Genomic DNA, 21,701 nt, shown 5'->3' on the forward strand with positions numbered 1-21,701 from the left:
CATTTTTTTACATGTCTCAATTTTCGTATTATAAATTTCATTTTTTATGAAGGGTAACATGTATTATATATATTTTTGATGACTCGATGATGTAATTTTTTTTATATCGTTGGTGCATATAATTTAACCTCCATTCTTTATATATAAATTTATATATATATATATATATATATATATATATATATATATATATATATATATAATCTAAAAAAAAAGTTCAAAAGAAAATTCAAAAATATGGCAAATAAACTGTGTTACTTTTTACTTCCTCCGTTCACTTTTACTTGGCAGGTATATAAAAAATAGATTTTTATTTTTACTTGTCACTTTACGCATATCAAGAGACGACGATTTTTTTTCCTGTTATGTCTACAATATTTATTACTCATTTCAAATTATTTTCTCAAATCCAATAAAATATGCATCAATTAATATGGGTATCATGGTAAATTATGTATTTTATTTATTATTATTTTTTAAGAGACGTGAAAAGTCAAAACGTACCAAGTAAAAGTGAACGGAAGTAATAGATAACAAATTTCATTTTGTTACGCCTATATATTTTTTGAATGACCCAATAATATAGATACATTAAATTCTATTCACCAACTAACTTTATACTAGCATGTCACATTTATCTTATTTGTTGTAGCAAGTAATGAACTTTTATATACATTTTACAAATTTCACTTTTTATGGATCTTTACCTTTTTATGTAGTACTAATACTAATCCTTTTACTATTTTTTTTTTAACTAGCGGAGAGTAATTACATTTGACTTTATTTTTAAAAAAAGAATATTTCTTTACATATGTATGCAAAAAGAAAGTGCGCAGGCTACTGGCAGTTCTCCCAATTAAGAACGCTAAAGGAAGTCACAACAGACAAATGCTCCAAACAGAAAGGAAGAATACTGAGAGAGAGAAAGAGAGAGAGAGACAGAGAGAGTGGAGCAAAGAGTTAGACGAAGAAATTACTAGAAAATAAGCTACAATACTCATTGTTCTTAGCTTGAATCAGTGAATATGGAACCTGAGTTGCATGAGAAAGATGAAGTATGGGAAGAACAGTATTCCAGTGAAGATGAAGAAGAAGAACCAAACGAGTTTCAACTATTAGAACCATTAGAAGTTTTAGATCTTCAACAAGTGTTTCCTACTCAACCATTCGAGACGGACTATGAAGTACTTGACAGTGGAGTTACGTATTATGTGAAGAGAAGTGCAAATACTAATGATAAAGGACTAATACATTTGACCTTGATCGTGAAAGCAGGGTTTGTGATTTTTCAGCTTTCATTCTTTCATTTTTAGATAATTACTAGTATGTGTGTGTGTGTGTGTGTGTGTGTAAATGTATATTTTCAAGCTTCCTGTATTTTTTTTTGTTTTGTTTTGTTTTATCATTTTATTTTTGTTGAGCGCGGAGCTCATATGCTGCGTAATGCTTGGATTTTGTTTTCTTACAATGGCGTCCTCAAATAGTTCTGTTGCTTATTAGGAAATAAGAAGAAACAAATTAAATCATACTCTACAGTTACTGCTAATTTAACATATCCAATATTTAAGAAAATAAAGCATATGGAGGATTTATTATCTCTTTGGAGAAACAATTAACTAGGTAATTGCACATCAGTTGTCATTTTTGACTTGTAGTTGGCATTTGTGATCTTTTAGCTTTCATTCTTTCATAATTCAGATAAATAGCATGTGTATGTATTATCGAGCATATATGTGTGGGTTTGCGGGGGGAGGGCGGGGTTGGCGTCCCCAAATAGTATTCAAATCAAAATAGAAAACACCTATGTGTGTGTGTGTGTGTGTGTGTGTGTAGAGAGAGAGAGAGAGAGAGAGAGAGAGAGAGAGAGAGAGAGAGAGAGGTGGGAGGCCCCGCAGACTGCCACCATCAAAATTTCTTCTTGGCTATTATAGGCCGGGTAAATAAGGAATTGCTGTCCACAGATGAGTACAAGTGCAAGGAAAGATACCCAACTCCTAACCGACGAGTTTCAACTATTAGAACCATTAGAAGTTTTAGATCTTCAACAAGTGTTTCCTACTCAACCATTCGAGACGGACTATGAAGTACTTGACAGTGGAGTTACGTATTATGTGAAGAGAAGTGCAAATACTAATGATAAAGGACTAATACATTTGACCTTGATCGTGAAAGCAGGGTTTGTGATTTTTCAGCTTTCATTCTTTCATTTTTAGATAATTACTAGTATGTGTGTGTGTGTGTGTGTGTGTGTAAATGTATATTTTCAAGCTTCCTGTATTTTTTTTTGTTTTGTTTTGTTTTATCATTTTATTTTTGTTGAGCGCGGAGCTCATATGCTGCGTAATGCTTGGATTTTGTTTTCTTACAATGGCGTCCTCAAATAGTTCTGTTGCTTATTAGGAAATAAGAAGAAACAAATTAAATCATACTCTACAGTTACTGCTAATGGGAAAACTGACAGGATTTACATGAAAGGCCCTGGAGGACGTGGGGAAGTTGAAGTAGCTGTGTCTGGTGTTGTAGGTAAACTGAAAAACAGTTACTGCTTCATCATATCATACCAAGAAAATAAAGCATGTGGAGGTTTTATAATCTACTAGGAAGAATAATTTAACTAAATATAGCATGTGGAGGATTCATTATCTAAATGGAAGAACAATTAACTATAAGTGTTCATCAGTTGCATTATGCTTTGCCCTCTGATATAGTTTTCATGACTCTTGCTTGACTAGGGCTGTTTGTGAGGAAGAAAATGAACTTGGTGTTGCACACATTATTGAGCATCTTGTTTTGGAGGGGTATGGATATTCCGATCCAGACGCACTTGATTATCTACAAGCTTTCAAACATCAGTGTGGTGCTCATCAGCAGGCCCTCACATTAAGTGATTACACGATTTATAACTTCGTTGTGACAAACACTGTAAATTTGAAGAAAGCAATAGCATTAATGGCTGCTATCTCTCAAGAGGTTTTTACTTCTTGTCGTCGTTGTCATTTTGCTTTATGCTTTTGGTTATTCTCCTAAAATAAAAGCATTTTGCAGCTTGATTTCACTTCAGATGAACTAGAGAAGGAGAAAAGAATCGTATCACAGGAGCTTTGGAATGATTCTCAGATTATTGAGAAAAAGCATCAACTTACTTTTAGTACCCACCTATTCCAAGGAACAAAGGTAATGGGATTCTCCTTTTGCTTTTTACACGTACAATCCCTACGGGCTAGTTTGGTACGAGAGATCAAGGAATAATTAATCACAGGACTAAATTTAAGAAGAGTTTATCTCATGTTTGTTGAGAGAAAATTACAGTATAATTAATTCCGGGATTAATTATCCGGGGTTTGTAGTATTTTTTATCCTTATAGAAAGGTGGAATAACTAATCCCGGGATAACTTCTTTCCAACCAAATGGCCCCTAAATGTACTCTTTACACTGGTAATTAAGGTAACAACGTTGACTTAGAGTTTAGAACTTGAAAGAAAGTTTATGATTACCTTTCACCTTCTTAAAGTACATGAAGGGGGTAATGTGCAACATGTATGTCATTACCTATTATGATTTCTTCATATAGTTTTAAGGACGTGTAATATGTGTTTTCTGATCTTTATTAACTTTTGCCTTTTTTCCCCTTCTGTTTTGGTTCATTAAATGTACTATAAGCTACTAGTCAACTGATGTTGTATTTATTGTATTCTAGTATGGTGAGCCTGTGGGTGCCACAATAAAATCAATAAAAGATGTCTCTGTTGATATTGTAAAGGGGTTTTACACGAAGTGGTATGTCCCAAGCAATATGGCTGTTATCGTTGTGGGAGATATAACTGAAACGCAGGTTTGTCATAACCGTTCTCTCAATTTTGACCAGATATACGTATTGATTCAATAGTCATAAATTAATCAACTTCTTTTTGCTTTCTTTTGAATTTCTTATTTCAGAATATAATTGATTTGATCAAAACATACTTTGAAAGGCAACCAAGAGGTATGCCACAGCATTTGGAATTCCCTCTTCCAAAGCACACTGAACCTAGATTGATCGCACATGTCGATAGTGCACTTGTGAAGGTAATACTTAAGGCCTGATTTGTTTCTTGACAGCATGTTCATGGTAGACTTTAGTTTTAATAATGTCGAACTCCTTCATAAGGTATTTTCTTATTGTTAAATTTCTGGAAAATTGTAGCTAATTCATGTATGTTTAATATCTTTTTCTTCTTCTTTGGTTTGTGAAGTGGAGAATGTCTGTGGTATACGTCACCTTTATGTTTGAGAAAGAAGGATGGAAATGTGTGAATGATGTGTTCATAAACATTCAAAGAATGCTTCTTCAGAAAGTTATTCTTGGAAGGTTGAAGAAAAGATTTTCGAGCATGAGCAAACCAAAACAACTTCAGTACTCTAGGGACGATTCACACATGTATACCATATATGTGGTTAGTGTAGAGTGTGAAGGATATGAAACAAATAAGGTGTTGGAGACGTTCCTTGTTGAGGTATTCACCAGTGTGTGCTTCAATATTTCTAGATTTTCGAGCAGGGTGTTCTTGATTAACAAATCAAATTATAGTTATTCTGTAATGAAGCAGATAACTGCACACTAATTGTTTTGGTTATGTTATTCAGATTGCGCGAATGAGAGTCCATGGGATCAAAGAAAATGAATTAAGTGAAGGAAAAGACTTTTGCCTGTGCATCCCTAAAGGCAGATACCTGAATCATCATGACCGTTCTTCAGAGCAACTACGAAGGACCTACACCAGTGTATGTCTGGAGTGGCTTGTACTTGTTTTTCCCCCCTTAAAATAGAGTCCAGAACTCATTCTCTCTTTTCTCATGCAGCACTTCGTTTATAATGAAGCTGACTTTTCTCCTAAGCTGGAGGCACAACTTATGATAGCTCTTACAAAGAGTAAGTTTTGTTAGTTTGCTCCGTCATGTATTTGGCAGGTTTGTTTAACAGCCGCATATGTAACTAGTCTCCAATTTTCAGGAATCAATATGGAGCTGATCAAGAACTTCTGTGAGATGCAGTTTGCAGCATCTAACTTATCAGTTATCATATTTCAAAGTAAGACTTTTGTGACACAAGAGGAAATGAAGAGGTCATTGCAGAAGATTACTGATTTTGAAAAAGAGGGATCCTTTCCTAGTTGGTCAGATGAAGAAATGGAGGGTTTAACCAATCTGATACAAGAGATGGAGATTGAATCTGGGTGAATATTCCTTTTGCTAAATATCTCTTTGTTGTCTTCAAGTACCTTTTAATCAGTGCAGCATTCAACTGTAAAACTTGTAATCAGTAACTTTTTTTGTTGATTAAGACCGTAACAATCGATGAGCTGCATACTGGCTCAATTACAAATCATGGGAAATCTCGGATCCTATCACTTATTTTACAAATGAACCGAACTCATTTTCATGATTTAGTTTGATCTTGTGCTCAGTTAGCAATATGTATAACCATCTTCTAATATAAGGACACATCTAAAGCTGTAAAGGTTTAAGTAAGTGGTAATCGTAATCCTAATTATATAATTCTGAGATACTTTTAGTTGGTACAACCTCTCTGCACTTGCATTTGACTGGCCCGATCCAAAAAACAAGAGTGTTCTTATATTTATGCTCAGTGGCCGAGCCACATTCAACTGAGGGGTGTCAACCCTTCGCCGGAAAATTACATTGTATTGCTAAATAAATTTTTCTATTTTGTGTATATTTACTATACGTTGACTCCTCTAAATTTTTTGATATATATATTTTTTTATATTTTGACACCCCTTGATGAAAATTCTAGCTCCGCCACTGCTTATGCTATCAGTCATTTTTCTCTTTTTTTCCGTCTCCTTTTCTGAACACCTAAACAATTTTCAGGAAAATTGTTGAGCGACTGGAACATTTTGATATTGGAGCTGTGGAGCTTATCTTATCTAATGGCATGCAAGTCACTTACCAGTGTACAAAGAATGATGATAAGGTAATGAGCCTACATGCTGCTTTTTTGTTATATACATTAAGTTTTTCTGCTAAATTATCAATGTTTTGTTATATCTGGTTGAAGTTTCTGATTAGTTCTTGTACTGTACACTCTATGCCAAAAAGAAGAGTGAAAAAGCCTTCCCATTCTTCCTGTTGATTACATTTAGTTGGTCAGTCTGCTAGCAAAATGGCTGCTTCTGTGAATGTTTAAAAGCATGTTTTCGAATACAGAATATCATGAGCTTATTTTTGAACTAGTTGCTGTTGGGATAACTACGACCATCTCCCAAATTTTAGCGTAATGAAGCATGAGAAATTGGATACGAAATTTTGGCAGAATAAAATGAAATTTATCTACAACTGCAAAATTGTAATCTAGAGGACTTTTATTATGCACAGCGCCTCTAATAGTTCAAATGATAGTTTTTGCACTATAATTATGTGCACTAGTTCATGTATATTAGGTATATGTTGGAGATCTCTGTTTGTCAATCCTGAAACTGTCCAGACAGTGCCAAATCTGAACTGGTTTTGGGAACTTTATTCCACTAGAAAAGCCACATCCGTTTATTTGAGGGCTCCTATTTGCACTGATGAGTCAGGTTAATTGCAATTCTGCTCCCTAGTTTTAGAGATTGTACAAAGAAGGTTTCCTCTTTAGGGCTTCTGGATATTTGCTCAACTTTTGTGGTCCTGTCAATTGGAGAGAGTCCTCTGGAGCAGAGTTGAATTTCTGGATTATCACTAATCCATGAATAACCCCTTTTTTAAGTTTTGACTACTTTCAGTCTTTACAGCCTCTTACACTATAGCTCCCCTCGCAACTCTGGCCACTATACTAAAATAAACAGTATATGCAGCTAATAACAGCAACAACAATAACCCAGTATAATACCACTAGTGGGGTATGGGGAGGGTAGTTTGTACGCAGACTTTACCCCTACCCTGCGGTAGAGAGGCTGTTTCCGATAGACCCTCGGCTCCCTCCCTCCAAGAACTCCCCACCTTGCTCTTGGGGTGACTCGAACTCACAACCTCTTGGTTGTAAGTGATAGGATGCTAGAAAATCAATAAAAGTAACATGTGATTGGAACCAATTGCTAACCCTAAAGGATATTTGTCTGATAGTAGATGAAAAATCATCAGAAGGAGAAGAGAAGCTCAGACCATAGAGCAACATCTGATCCATATATGTGACCAAAGAGGTTTTGCCTTTTAAAACTGTGGGATGCCGATGGAGTGCCTTAGATCAGTGCCGGTTCAAGCCTAAAGCAAGTCAAGCACTTGCTTTAGGCCCCCAATACTTTAAGGCCTCAAAATTAGTACTACTATATCAAAAAATAAATTTTGTATAACTAAATTTTTATCATTTGTAGATGTAGTAATTCAGTCATGTATATCTAATAATTAAAACTATTCCAGTTTATTTATTTTTCTTCACATAAATCACATGTTTTTAGGCTCTCGTGTTTTAATTGGGAAGCAGTGAGCCTACAAGTGAACAAAAAGTATTTTTTTTTCTTTCTTCAATCTTCAGCTAAATCAGTTCTTGTTCTTTATAAAATCAAATTCTCTTTTTTCTCTCCTCATACTAGCTCATCTATCTATTCTGCCAAATAACAAGGGTATTGAATAATTTGAGTACCATAATCTTTTTTTTTCTTCCTCACGTTTTTCTCAAACTCTCAGTTCCGATAAAAATGTATAAAAAAATTTATTGAATATCTCTTAGGCCTCTTATTAAGGTTTTGCTTTAGGCTACCGTATTGATTGAGCCGCCTCTGTCTTAGATCCTTGACATGTGGGGAAGAGGGAGTGTTACCAATGTTTGTATAGCAAGCAGCAATGAAGAAGGAGGAAGAGGCTTTTTGTGAATGAAGAAAGGAAAGAGAAAATAAAATGATGCTCAGGAACAACAACAAGGTCTCTGTTAGGGTGTTCATAAAAACCCGAAAAATCGAACCAAACTAACTATGGTTTTTGAATTTTAAAAATTGATCAATTTTGGTTTAGTTTTGGTATAAAAAAATAATTGGAAAAAACCGAATCAAACTCACTATAGAGATAGTTATTCAAAATTTACTATTACACCTATATGTGTATATTTTTATATAAAGTTTCTAAAATTTTATGGTATATGTTAATCGTTTGAACTTTTACTCCAGTTATTTGCTATTATAATAATCTAGTTCATTGCTTTTACATTTTAGTTTGATTGGTAGTTTTCTTCTGCTAAGTACAAGAATTTATTTCATGTAAAAAATAATCTATTTTTAATTGAGTCCTTAAATTTTTCATCACTATTGATTCAATTATCACAAATATATCTTGATAAATGATAGATTTCTCAAAGAGCAATTGGTTTAACAGTGTTACGTTGAAAATGTAGCCGCGAAATATGTGCTTGGTAGTATATGTCTCATATTTAAGGAAAAACCGATAAATAACAGAAAAAACCGAAAAACGGACATAAACCGAATCGACAAAAAACTGACTTAATTGGTTTGGTTTGGTTCCAATATGTGAAAAACCGACTTACTTGGTTTGATTTCTTTTTAGGGAAGATCGGATCCAAACCAAACCATGAACACCCCTACTCTTTGTCCAGTGATCACTACAATGTTTGGAAGTTTATTTTGGAACCTTAAGGAGGTGTTGGATTTCCCAAACAGAATGGGAAGAAGAAAAAGAAATAAGTAGGGAAAGAAAGTTAGCTCCCGTAACTTTAGACTTCGGATACCATCTAAAGTTAGGCAAACATCAACCTTGGGGGATATGATTTGGTTTCCATATTTGTCGGTATTTTCAGTTTACAGTATGACCAACACCATGATTATAAATTATGAAAAATCCCAATGCAAAATCACTTATAGCTATTAGTTAGCCATGCTCTATAGATGCATTTAGCAAAATTACTTGTAGAAAATGCTATGCAACCATTTTCTTCTGTAAAGTGTGGAGCTTTCTTTCAGCTTGTATCCATGTTCGTCTTGTATCTTTTCTAGTACTTATGGTGATGTGGGATAAAGAAAAACCAGATTATGTTATTCTGGTGCTGATGGGAGATATAGAAAAAGAGGATGTAAGTTCTAATACAATCTTTTTTCCGATCTCCCTAATTCATTTTGCAAGTATTGGAAGTCCTCTGCATCCTTCCAGAATATTGAGACTCCTTTTACCTAAAAATAAACTGATAATGCAAGTGATGTTTCATCCTTCCATAGATGCCTATAAACATGAAAGCATCGAATACATGTAGAAGTGAAACACCCTGCAAAATTGAGGAAAAACCGAACTCCCTTCTCAAAGGGGTGAAAATAAAGTAATGTTGAGTATAGAAATTTTATACTTACATGATTCTTCCCTATTTCCTTATGCATTTTACATATCGTCCACACCAACTATTTGAAACTATGATAAAGGCCAATGCAGTATCACTTGTAGATATTAGTGACCCCTGCTCTAGACACATCGAGCAGCATTACTTTGGGAATATGCTTTGCAACCATTTTCTTCTGCAAAGTGTGGAACTTCTTTTCCAACATCTATGCTTGCATCTATTTTTTTCTTGTATCTTTCTAGTACTTATGGTGATGCGGGATACAGAAAATGCAATTGTTATTCTAATGCTTATGGGAGATAAAGAAAAGAGGATGTAATTTCTGATAAAATCTCTTTTCCAATCTCCCTAATTCATTTATCAGTTATTGGAAAATCCTGCATTGTCCTGACTCCAGAGTATTGGAACTCCTTTTACCTTAACAGTAAAATCATACAAGTGATTTCCCATTCTTCCATAGATGCCTATAGACATAAAAGCATTGTATGCATGTCGAAATGAAAACACCCAGAAAAATTCAGCAGGAGCAAATGACAAAACCACTTTCTCAGAGGGGTGATAATAATTTTATTGTTAGATTTCATACTTACTTAGATTTTTCTCTGTTTCTTTTCCTTGAGATCTCTCATCTTCTTTTTCACTTGTTTGCATGTCAAAGTCCAGAAAGATAGTGCCCTGAGAGGATAAATAAATATTCATCCATGTAACAGTTTGATGATTGGTCTTTTCAGATAAGTCTTGTCTCAAAAGCACATGTGCATGAGGATTTTGAGACAGGAAACACCATTTGGTGTAAATGTTTTGGCTTTTGAATTTTTCAAAGTGCTGATCTTATGTTGCTATATCAATGGGATTTATTTGTTATAGTCGAAATATCTATCATTGTCTTAAGCATGATGCGAGAATTGTTGCATCGATTGGTTTAGAAAAATCAGGCCCCTCCTAGTCCTGCCTGTTCAATTTACTTTTTCTTTTTTTGCTTCATATTTTTCCATGTACAGGTCGTTTTAAGAGGATTCTCATATGGTGGTCTCTCAGAAGTGACTGAAACAGATATCCTCAGTTGCTCGTATTCAAGTGTAATTGGACAAATTATCTGGCTTTATAGCTCCAAGAATCTTCCTATGATACGTGATAAAGTCAATTTCGCTATTGAGGTGGACGAGTATAAAAGAGCTTTCTGTGTGAACTTTGACTCATCAGATATCGAACTTGCACTTCAGGTTTGTTGGTAGATCAGTTATTTGTATTCAACTTTTCAAGACTCATGCTTGTTATGTTCACTCAGTCTGTTCTCTGCAAAAAGGTAGGTGCACAGAAGTTTGTGCCAGAATTGGGGGTCTTTTGTCTTTGTGTTACCCAAAATCTACATTTCATATTTTTATTCCGGGAGGTGCTTTACTTATGTGTTGTTTTACTTGTTTAATGTTTAGGGAGGGGGTCTAAACTTTTTTATGGGATCTCTACTTCATAAAATTTACCAGTTTCACATGGTTTAATAAGATTAACAAGCTTACTCTGATTCAATGCTTTAGTTGGTTCTATTGTTTAGTCATGGTTGTGTTGGATGCCTACAGATTCTATATTTACTATTCACAAGTGACTTAGAACCTGAAGAAGAAGAATTCCAAGCTCTAATTGAGGACCTAAAGATTCGCCTGTCTCCTGCACATCAACAACCGGCTGATGTCCTAATAGATACCGTTAAGGAGATCAACAGCGGTAAATCTTGCTATTACAAGGTCTGTATTACCAAATGCTTTTTCAATTCTTTTCAATATTTCTTAATAATATCTTTAGTTCCTTAAATTGATAAATCTGGAATTCTGATGATAGATAGTTTTGGTTTATTTTCTATAACTATCTTAAGCTTCTCTCATCAGATTCCCTATTAACTTGATGATAAAATGGCTACATTAGATCACATGTCTTTCCAAGTTACCTTAAGATATAGGAACCATGCTTTCTGCTATCCTTATCTCAATTTCATACCACACTTCTCTTTATATGCCATTTCACAATTATGTGCACCTTATTTGAAGGAAAATCTTCATACATCTTAAATTACCGTGTCTAGTATCTGAGCATCAAACACCATTTACGTTCGTGTTCAATATTTCTTTAATTTATGAGATTTGAAGTTTAGTTGCAATAAATTTGTGCAATATTTATAGTATGGTATATATGGAACTAGAGGAGTATGAATTTTACTCTGATGGCTGAATAGGAAGCCGATGAATAGCTATAGTGGTTGTCTCTTGGTGCTGGATATGTGTTTGATCTGAATGCCTTTTGGTGTGTGCCTTTTACTTAGGCATCTATATACCTACCTGTTAAGTATACATACTTGACATATACATTCTGTTAAACCTTTTCAGGAACCAAAACCATGACATTTTGTAAGAGGAGGAAAATGCCTAAGTTAGAATTTATGGCCATGCCACGTGGCTATGTTTGAATCTAGTTTATCTATGTGCTTTCCACTAAGGGATCTTTCTTATGTAGGCACCTGTAGCTGAGGATATGTCAAATATTGATGCAACAAAGGCATGGCAATACTTTCAAAATTGCTTTAGAGATCCCTCGAGCTTCCGAGTGATTCTTGTTGGGAACTTGGACACTGCTTCTGTCAATTCACTTTTGTCGCGTTACTTGGTTGGTTTCTAGCTCTTTGTTTGAGGCATACGTTTCTTTCAGAATTTCATTCTTGTAGATGTCATGTTTGCATACTATGCTTTTTGAGAATATTCTTTCTTTAGGGTGGAATACCAAGGCCTCATCGACCTATCATGAAATTTCAACGTGGGAAGCTCACCACAGCACCTTTCCATTTTCCTCCAACTGTGATCAAGTATGCACTATTGTATTTGTTTTTCTGTCAACTCATTTGTTGTTTCATCTTATTCTTTTTGGGTGATGGGGTGAGTTCGTAAAGGTCCCTATTGGAAGATGTTTTAATGTATTACTACGTGTGAACTGTTCGGTTTTACTCACAAATTGACAATAAACAATATCTAAACAAAGTCCAATTTTGACAGGGAAGAAGTGTCTCTTGCTGTGGGCAGTGGTAATGGAATGTATACTTGTATAAGTTTCCCACTCCGTTTCAACAATCAGACATTGGTATGGCTAAATACGTGAATACAAGTCACAAGCTGTTCAATAAATTGATATTTTAGTCTAGCAAGATATACATTGTGTATTTGTAACAGGAAGAAGATCTTCTTCTGTTGATAATTTTGAGGAATCTCTTGAAAGTCAAAGTCACCCAAGTACTTCGTCACGAAAAAGGGATTGTACGTCATATATTTCCCTAGAGTTAAATCTTTTTTTTGTTTGTCTTGGAAATAAATTCTAACTATTTTATCTTTCAGGCGTACAATGTTGACGTGGATACATTCAATCCTAATGGTGACTGGTCTTGTAGTGGGAGTAAACCTGGAACAATTAACTTTAATCTCCTAATCAAGGACAATGACGCAGCCCAGATGGTGAGATTATTTTTATCCTTTTTATTTTTTCGTTCTAGTACATCATCTTGAGCATTATTCAAAAGTATTTAATGAATGATTGTATATCTTGATCAGGCTGTAGATGCAGTAGTGCATGAGATAGAACAACTAAAAGAAGTTGGTCCTTCACAGAATCTTGTTCAGCATGTATTGGACCGGAGACCATCATTGGAGGAGGAGGAGGTAATATACGACTATTGGTCAATATCAAACAATAGGCAAGCATAGACTGATATAGTCATTTATTAAGCTATTCAAATGAAAACACTTAAATTCTGTGACTTGTGGTGTTAGATTAATTTTCCCAACTTTTCATTTATGTGTGAAAGTGGGTGTGCATGTGTGTTGTGTGTATAATAATAAATAACTTCAAGTTTCTTGAATTGCCCTTGCAAAATTTTAAATTATGTAAATGCCCTTGAATTTAGCACATTAGCCGAGGTCTATTGGAAACGACATTTCTATCCTCACAAGGTAGGGATAAAGTCTCTGTACACACTAACCTCCCCAGACCCCACAGTGTGGGATAATATTGGGTATGTTGTTGTACCCTTGAATTTAGCAATTCCCTCTCAAGTTGCATAACATTTAAGAAAAACATAATTTGGTAGTCTGATAAACTAGAAGAGTCATTTTTTAGAACCTTTTCTATTGAATATAAAACTTTAAACATGAAGCTGAAAGGTGAAACATACAACCAAGAAGAAAGAACTTTACCAAAACAATTAACCAGATAGAACACTTGAAGATGCTATTGTACATTTATTGTCAAAACCACATGCAGAATGAGGTGCATATATAATTGAAACGAGCCTGAGGATTCCTTAGAGTATTTGTGATTATTTTATAAAGCATCACAAGTTGAAAGACCTCTACTGACTGATACAAAGCTGTAGAACTCAAAAAGATCAAGCTACAGCTATAATGATAACCTTCCCCCGTCGTACGGAGTAAAACTCATTAGGTGTAAGGTAAAGCAATAGACAAACTAGCACTCATCGTGGCTCATGTTCGAGTAACTTATGAGTTGGTGTGCCAAAATTGCCAACATTGGGGGACATCTTTTCTTGATTCATAGGACAAACAACAAAAGATTGCCACGGAGAAAAGTGTGATCTCCATTTGATGTTAGGTTCAAGGATCCAATATCAGCATAGATAAAAGGATTTTAGAGACTAGCACAAATTGGGACATCTAGACTCAAGTAAATGAGGATTTACCAGCATTACGAAGAACTTACCAGGGACTTAGCATGCTGAACTAGGTAATTTGCTTCAATACCCTCTTCCATCGGTATTCTTCTTTTGAACCTAGGCGTAACTCAATAGCAAAAGGTAGCTCATAAAGATGAGGATTGTTCAAGACCATATAAGAAGTAAACAGCTCATGCTCTCAACCAATGTTAGGACTAACAATTTTTAACCACCAATTGATACTGTTTTCTGGATTTCTAATTCTTGTACCAGAAATTGTTGTCAATGTTCTAGATAGTGTGACACTAATGTTAATGCAACTAGATTCTTGTTGTTATAGTGGGATGTTTATCTAGGAAAAGTTGAAGAAACGCCATCATTTTTTATACTTGATAGCACTTAAATCGTCCGGTTAAATATAACTTAAAAATACAATTAACAATTATATCGTATTATGACGTACCATTATTTCAATAATTCTTGTTATCATTCATTTCCTTGAGGATATTCCAATCTTTTCATCTAGTGATTGTATGTTGCAGAGAAACACGTCTTTGATGAACCAAATGTTGCAAGCTTATGGGTCGAACTTGTATGCTGGGAATATTGATCAGAGTTACAAGGTACCTAGCTCAATGAACATAATTTAATTAGTTCAGCACTTGTAAAATTTCCTAATTTTTTTGGATTCTTGGATAATGTATGTTCTACAGATTCTCAGGGACATGAATAGAAGAGCCTGGGATCTTTTCAATGCGGACGTTGCCAAGTCCACTTTGAAAAGGATGCTACCATATCCTTGCCAAGAACAACACACTATTGTGAACCTCAGGTGTTGATATTCTCAAGGAGTTTGTCCCCTTGCCCTACATAGGGTAGTACCTTGCATTTCCGCAAGAGACCATTTTCACAGCTTGAACCTATGACTTTCTGGTCATATGTCGGAAACTTGTTACCATTGCGCCAAGGTGGACGTAAGCGGTTTCTACAATGTGAAGAAAAGAATAATCATAGTTAAGTGGAAAAACTCAAGCTAAACCCCTGGGATCAAATTGCTACTCATGTAAATTGCACTGTTGCAAGTATGGATGTTCATAGCTAACATGCTTTGTCCAATATGGCTTGTACTTTTGAATCCCAATGTCTAACCATGGTTTCATAACTCCATCATAATGAATCACTGCTGCCTGCTCAATTTCAGTTTGTGCGACGCCAGAGTTATGCCCCAATCCGAGGAGATGCCATCGCTTATCTAGAGCATGTGTGTGTTTGTAAAATGTCGTCCAACCAATTGGCAAACTACCAGCTTTTAGTAATTGTCTCTGACTTCCCTGCATCAACATAATGACATAAACTAAATGTTTTTAGCAACGACGATAAAAGGACAAGAGTATATAATAAAACAGCAATTTGTAAACAGTAGGATATAGATCTATTACCAGCTCCAAGTAATTGTGATAGAGCGCAGTTAGGTTTCGCTTCCTCCACTTTTGTAGATCAAATATATTCATCCCGAATGCCCATGTGCATGTGTTTGCATCAAAACTCTTTTCCACCAAGGGGTCTGTGAAATTGATGAACATATCCATTCGGCGGAATGAAGGCTCACCTTCACGACAAGTCTCCACTGCACCGTTCACTTTACCCTTAGTGTTGATGTCCCAAAGTCTGGTTAAATCCTTTTGCACAACCACGTCATGATCGAGGAACACAATCTTGTCCAGGGAAGGAAAAATATCAGGCAGATAAAAGCGCAAGTGGTTCAATGCAGAAGTGTATCTTGGATCAAGGCCCTTTTGCTTCTGCAGATTCTCGTTATATTTGGTTGGTAACCATTCAAAACCGTCTATGCTCTGAATTTGAATTGTAGCTTTGCCTGGAGGATTCATCAAGAACCACATTGTCATGGCTGGCAGGTTAACAGAATCAGTCACTATATGAAAGACGATTCTCTCTGGATCCTGCAAGTACATAAACATTTACCTTCAAATTTTCTTCACTTGTCCTATCCTTATTGCATATTAGCTGATGAAATGATGGTATTACTGCAACCATAAAATGAGCAGAAGGAAGCAACTAATCTGGAAAATGTTTTTTGCAGAAGTGAAGACGCCCAAGTAATACTCATTTATATCCTTATAACTTAGTAGTATTTATGTGCATGACCTAGAATTTGTCACTTCCAAACTCGATTTGAAGATTCTTTCCTACAGTTCCACCAAAAAATGATGGCAAATACCGTAAACTAACCAAGAAGATTGAGGTTTTTCCTCTGAAGACCAACCATATTGTCCTATAATTAATGTTGGCTACATTATAGGACCAAATACTCAGTATTCTCTAATGTTGGCTACATTATAAAAAGAAATACACAGTATGCTTAGTCATCAACATACCACTGCAGATCAAGTTACAATAAGACAATAATCAGTACAGATCTCTCAGTTATGAAGCTATTTGACAATTATCGTCTTCAGATCACTAAAATTACTGGCTTCTTGAAACCATTGGTGTATGAACGTAGCATTAAATGGAAACATGGAAAATTTTGAAAAAAGGGAAGACGAAAAGCATATCGAGGAAAAAGGAATTTTAAAAGAAAGGTGAACACCAAAATAAGGACAAAATAAAGTAAAAAATGGAGCAGCATACCCTAGCGGTTGAAACAGCTGAATTGACAACCACAGAACATGCCAAAACATTGTCTGAGAAGACAGCAAAGTGATAGAAATCTGGATTCTGCAATTTATGTTGGTTAGGAAGCTCCCGCTCCTCAGGCTGCAGGGCGAAATATTCTGTGGTCAAACGCATGGAAAGGCAATGAAGGCCTTTCGGAGCAGTTCTTGCAGCAAGCTGTACAAGGAAGGAAGTTTGATGCCTTTGTGATCGAAGCTGTTCTTCAGTATTATACATCATGGCACGAAGTGTCTTCACCATAGCTGAGCAATCAGGGTACATTCTGCTCGCTTTCAGCAGCGTCGAGTCCATGGCTTTCATCTTCTGTGTTGCCCTGGAAAGCTAGCTTCTCTTATATTACACATGCAACATATTAACTACTCCATCTGTCCCAATTTATGTGGCGGTATTTGATTCGGCACGGAGTTTAAGAAAAAAAAGAAGATTTTTGAAACTTGTGGTTTAACCAGACCATAGATATTTGTGAGGTTGTAAATCAATTCATTAAGGGTAAAGTAGGAATCCCAAAGATAAATTCTTTCTAAATAATGAAAGTGACATTCTTTTTGAGACTGATAGAAAAGGAAAGAGTGTCACATAAATTGGAACGAAGGGAGTATTAAATTGTCAGTAAGGCCAACCAATTTGTTTCAAATACCCTTGAGTCAATATCAAGAAAATATTCTTGTCTATTCAGAGATAATAGCTTGACTGACTTATATCCCACTTCTACTCTTAATAAATTTATCATTTGTCTCATATTGAATGGCCCAAGCAAGAAAAATGACCTCACCTCCTTGACAAACGAGAATCTTTAGTAACATCACCCATAGCTCGTTCTAGCTCTTTAATTCGTAGCTTTATCTCTTTCACAAAATGAGAGTTGCTACCTGGTGGCGCAAAACTCAAGTATACTTTGGCCCTAATCACCTGATCTTTCATCTCTTTTACCTTCTCATCTAATGGCCTCTGCGAATGGGACTGTACACCCTGACTGTGTTGAACCCCTTTCGGTCTGGACTTCTCCTGTCATAATCCTAACAGAAATCAGCAGACCGCAAACTTACAAAAAGCCTGTAGTTTCTATGGGGAAAAAAAAGAACATTATAGTTGCACACGACAAAGTGAAGTGCACACAGATGGAGATATCTATCAGAAAAGAGAGGAAAGGAAGGTCCGGACTACCAAATCTAACATTTTAATGTTTTAAAAATTGCTACAGACAACCACAATGAATTTTAAAAAAGTGAAAGTAAGTGGACATGGCATCCTTGATATTCTTCTCGTGAACTTTCATTGAAGCCCCTAAATTAACATGTTCTCTATTTCCTTACATCCTGCACGTTCAAATATCAAATGTTTCTACTTAGCTGAAGTTAGAAAACCGGACTCTAGATATAGCAAAAGCAAATTTATGCGGACACTTCTTTTTCTCTCTACACATCAACATGATCATCACAATTAAAGTAACAGCTTGACAATTCAAAATGGATACAACGGCGAACATTTTTATGTATAACTAACTCCTAAATTTTCCAACATTACATGACTAAATGTGAACATTTTCCACTCTATGCAGCCAAATTAGAAGTTACAATAAGTCCAATACTCGCAATTCTGGCGACAACCAACATGAAGGGCGTTATTGTTAAGTACTAAGTGATGAAAGTTATAATTTCTCACAAGATAGGAAATTATAGCCTCCTCTATCTTCAGCTATAACACGCAAAAGATTGCTAAACAGAAAAATACCTTTTCTCTTGATGAGGACACTTTTTTCTCAGATAGATTTTGTTGATTTTTTTCTTCGCCACCATATGTGGTTCCTGTAATTGAGAGTATAGTTAAATGCTGCACAGAATTGAAGGGAAAAAGGGATGAAGGCATTTAAAGTTAAAATTCTCTGCTTTGTCAAACCTATCGTTCTCACCTGAACTGACTGTAGAGCTATGCTCTCCATCTCTGTACACAACCAATGTTGGTTCTTTTAGGCCTTCAACTTCTTCCTAAAGAAACAACATACAAAGATTTGCAAACATAAGTAGTGATCACCGTTAGACTTTCACACAGAGTACGTAGGCTTTATCTAAAAAATTTATTACCAGTTTAACTGCACTATTTGCTTGAGCCTCTATCCTATGCTTCTGAAGAGGAGAGAATTCAAACCCAAAAAAACAAATCACAGTCAGACATTTGTTTCTCTATTTACTATGATAGCATTAATAAGACAATTATGCAAAAAGAAAAACAAACAAATTCATGTTTGGGCAAAAAAATAGTTGAAGAAATAGAGATCGCTCCTTCGATTCGATCCTGTTTGCCTTTCCACAGGAGAAGGGCAATGAAGGAAGAGAAAATATTATCTATTTCAGCTTTATATTTCCATTAGACGGTGCCAAAGATGCATAACTGAACTTAACTATACAAAAGTTTTTTTATTTTGCCATTATATGGTGCCAAAGAAGCATAACTGAACTTAACTATACAAAGGCTTGTGCTTTTTTCTTTCCTTTCCATTATATGGTGCCAAAGATTCATAACTGAACTTAACTATACAAAAGCTTATGCTTTTTTTCTTTCTTTATAAGTTGCTAAAGCTAATCTTGTTTAATTACAAAAGAATGAACAAGAACATAAGTCAACAAATCACAAGTAGCAACAACATAAAACATATGGAACTAAAGAAAACTAAAACTTACAAGAATTGATAAGTCTTCAACAAAATCTCTCGATACTGCACAAAAATTGAAAATAAACACAACTCAGACTAAACTGAAACCTCAAAAAAATCTAAAAGTAACAGTAACAAGTCAACAATTTACCATCAGAGTTGAGGTTTTTGAGCCTAAAAGAAAGCAGAAAAATAGGAGTCAACACTGAAATAGAAAGCAAAGAGAGGATAGAAATCCTCGTACATCGTCGAAATCTCCTCATAAAAGCATAAATATGAAACAGAAGCCAGAAGGTATTGGATTATTAATCAAAATATGTAAAAAGACTTCAGTTTATAAGGATACAAATTGAGTCTTTATATAGAGAAAATGAAAAAAAAAATGTAGTAGTGTGAAATGTGAAATAGCCTCATCAAAGCATAAATATGAACCAGAAGGCAAAAAGGTATTCAATTATTAAACACAATATGCCAAAAATAAATCATATTATAAGGATAAAAATTGAGTCTTGATATATAGAAAGTGAGCAAAAAACTTGAGTCTTCAGAAAAAAGTGAACAAGAAAAATTGAAACAGAAGTCAAAAGGGTATTGGATAATTAAACAAGATATGCAAAAAAAATCAGATTATAAGGATAAAAACTGAGTCTTGATATATAGAAAACGAGCAAAAAAATTGAGTCTTTATAGAAAGTGAACAAAAAAATTGAGTCTTCAGAAAGTGAACAAGAAAAATTCAAACAGAAGGCAAAAGGGTATTTGATAACTAAACAAAATATGCAAAAAGATACAGATTATAAGGCAAAAAATTGAGTCTTGATATAAAGTGAACACAGAAAAAATGGAGTACTGGGGTTTTTCATGTTTATTTGATTTGTCTTTTGGAGGGGTCAAAAGGATCTATGAATGTAATTAGTGATTTAAAAATTGGATTTTTATTAAAAAGAGAAACGATGAAAACGGAGAAAGATGTGGTGCCATGTTCGTGAGTTCAAAGAAAGGAATGAAACTTAGGAGGGAGAAGGAATGAATAATTACAGCTTTTCTTAAAATAGAATATAAAAGAAAGTACACTGGATTTATATAGTCTTTGGATACCCCACCCGACCAACAACCCCCGGCATCCCAAGATGACTTAGAGCCCGTTTGGACAAAAGAATTTTTTCTCTTTTTTTCGATATTTTTTTATTTTTTTACGAAATCAGTGTTTAGCCATAAATTTTTTAATTTAATTTTAAATTTTTTTAAAAATTTAAAAAACTCCAAAAAGTTATTTTTTAAACTTTTCACTCAGATCACTCAACAACAACAACAACCCAGTATAATCTCACTAGTGGGGTCTAGGGAGGATAGTGAGTACGCAAACCTTACCCATACCCTGGGATAGAGAGGCTGTTTCCGATAGACTCTCGACTCCCTCCCTCCAAGAACTCCCCACCCTCGGCTCACTCAGATCACTCACAAAACTTCAAAAACAACCCAAAACTATATTCATGTCCAAACACAGCTCTAATTTTCAAATATCATTTTCACTTAAAAAAACTTTCTCACTTTTTTTTAGAATTTACAATTCTTATATTAATGGGCGTTTGGACATAAGAATTGTAAAATTCCAAAAAGAGTAAAAAAAAAAATTCAAAGTAAAAATGGTATTTGAAAATTAGAGTTGTGTTTGGACATGGATATAATTTTGGGTTGTTTTTGAAGTTTTGTAAGTGATATGAGTGAAAATTTTGAAAAATAGTTTTTTGGAGTTTTTCAAAATTTCGAAAAATTTCAAAATGTATCTTCAAATATTGAAAATTTTACGAATAAATGCTAATTTCGAAAAAAAAATAATATAAAAACGGAAAAAATTTCTTAGGTCCAAACTGGCTCTTAGTATTTTTTTTTCAAAGGAAAGAATGATTTTCTACTTTTGGTGAACAAATACGCGTTGAACAAAAGGCTTAAAATGTGGACCCCATAAGACGGAATGGCAATTTTCTAGGCTATAAGTCGCGTTTGCTTAACTCGTAATTTATTAATGAATGCGTATATTAAGTCCTCGTAGCAGAATGCTTTTATAAGGTGATATTGCTAAAATGCGACAGCATAAGTCGCATTAGCTGATATATAAGTCGCATTTGCATAATGCGTTTATAAGTCCCATTAGCTGATTGCTATTACATATAATTAAATGTGATATCAGTGTATGTTACTACCGGTATATAAGTCACATTAGCATAAAATATTTTATAAGTTGCATTAGCTGATAGATATTGCGTCTAAGTAAATGCGGCCTTACTGTATGTTACGACTTGTATATAAGTCGCATTAGCAGAATACGTCT

At 34.7% G+C, this 21,701-nt stretch overlaps 2 protein-coding genes across 2 annotated transcripts; one reads left to right on the forward strand and one right to left on the reverse strand.

The window, feature by feature from the left end:
- Positions 1-1,961: 1,961 nt before the first annotated feature.
- Positions 1,962-15,215, forward strand: LOC107827686 (zinc protease PQQL-like). Its single transcript, XM_075241969.1, has 20 exons — positions 1,962-2,176; positions 2,733-2,970; positions 3,046-3,174; positions 3,699-3,833; positions 3,938-4,066; positions 4,234-4,494; positions 4,625-4,762; positions 4,841-4,910; positions 4,992-5,214; positions 5,873-5,975; positions 10,319-10,540; positions 10,895-11,059; positions 11,823-11,972; positions 12,077-12,168; positions 12,356-12,440; positions 12,530-12,613; positions 12,692-12,808; positions 12,905-13,012; positions 14,565-14,645; positions 14,736-15,215. The coding sequence occupies exons 1-20, from the start codon at positions 1,962-1,964 to the stop codon at positions 14,859-14,861; spliced, it is 2,871 nt and encodes a 956-aa protein (XP_075098070.1). The 3' UTR covers positions 14,862-15,215.
- On the reverse strand, positions 15,051-20,411 carry LOC107827687 (putative galacturonosyltransferase 6). Its single transcript, XM_016654869.2, has 9 exons — positions 19,521-20,411; positions 19,398-19,432; positions 18,801-18,842; positions 18,629-18,704; positions 18,451-18,524; positions 17,492-17,724; positions 16,675-17,032; positions 15,462-15,983; positions 15,051-15,353 (listed from the first exon to the last, which is right to left on the reverse strand). Exons 1-9 carry the CDS (start codon positions 19,630-19,632, stop codon positions 15,078-15,080), a joined length of 1,728 nt encoding a protein of 575 aa, XP_016510355.1. The 5' UTR covers positions 19,633-20,411; the 3' UTR covers positions 15,051-15,077.
- Positions 20,412-21,701: the final 1,290 nt, after the last annotated feature.

The sequence above is a fragment of the Nicotiana tabacum genome, chromosome 21, assembly GCF_000715075.1.
Source record: "Nicotiana tabacum cultivar K326 chromosome 21, ASM71507v2, whole genome shotgun sequence".
Lineage (NCBI taxonomy): Eukaryota > Viridiplantae > Streptophyta > Magnoliopsida > Solanales > Solanaceae > Nicotiana > Nicotiana tabacum.

What these genes read in the sequence shown, in the direction of transcription:
- LOC107827686 (XM_075241969.1), top strand. Translation starts at nt 1,962, where the DNA reads ATGAGTACAAGTGCAAGGAAAGATACCCAACTCCTAACCGACGAGTTT. An exon ending in ACCTATTCCAAGGAACAAAG is followed by an intron (nt 3,175 to 3,698) that starts GTAATGGGATTC and finishes ATTGTATTCTAG; the next exon opens with TATGGTGAGCCTGTGGGTGC. An exon ending in TTTCCTCCAACTGTGATCAA is followed by an intron (nt 12,169 to 12,355) that starts GTATGCACTATT and finishes CAATTTTGACAG; the next exon opens with GGAAGAAGTGTCTCTTGCTG.
- LOC107827687 (XM_016654869.2), bottom strand. Translation starts at nt 19,632, where the DNA reads ATGAGGAGATTTCGACGATGTACGAGGATTTCTATCCTCTCTTTGCTT. An exon ending in GATTCTCGTTTGTCAAGGAG is followed by an intron (nt 17,033 to 17,491) that starts GTGAGGTCATTT and finishes CTAGCTTTCCAG; the next exon opens with GGCAACACAGAAGATGAAAG. An exon ending in CAGCTGTTTCAACCGCTAGG is followed by an intron (nt 15,984 to 16,674) that starts GTATGCTGCTCC and finishes ATGTACTTGCAG; the next exon opens with GATCCAGAGAGAATCGTCTT.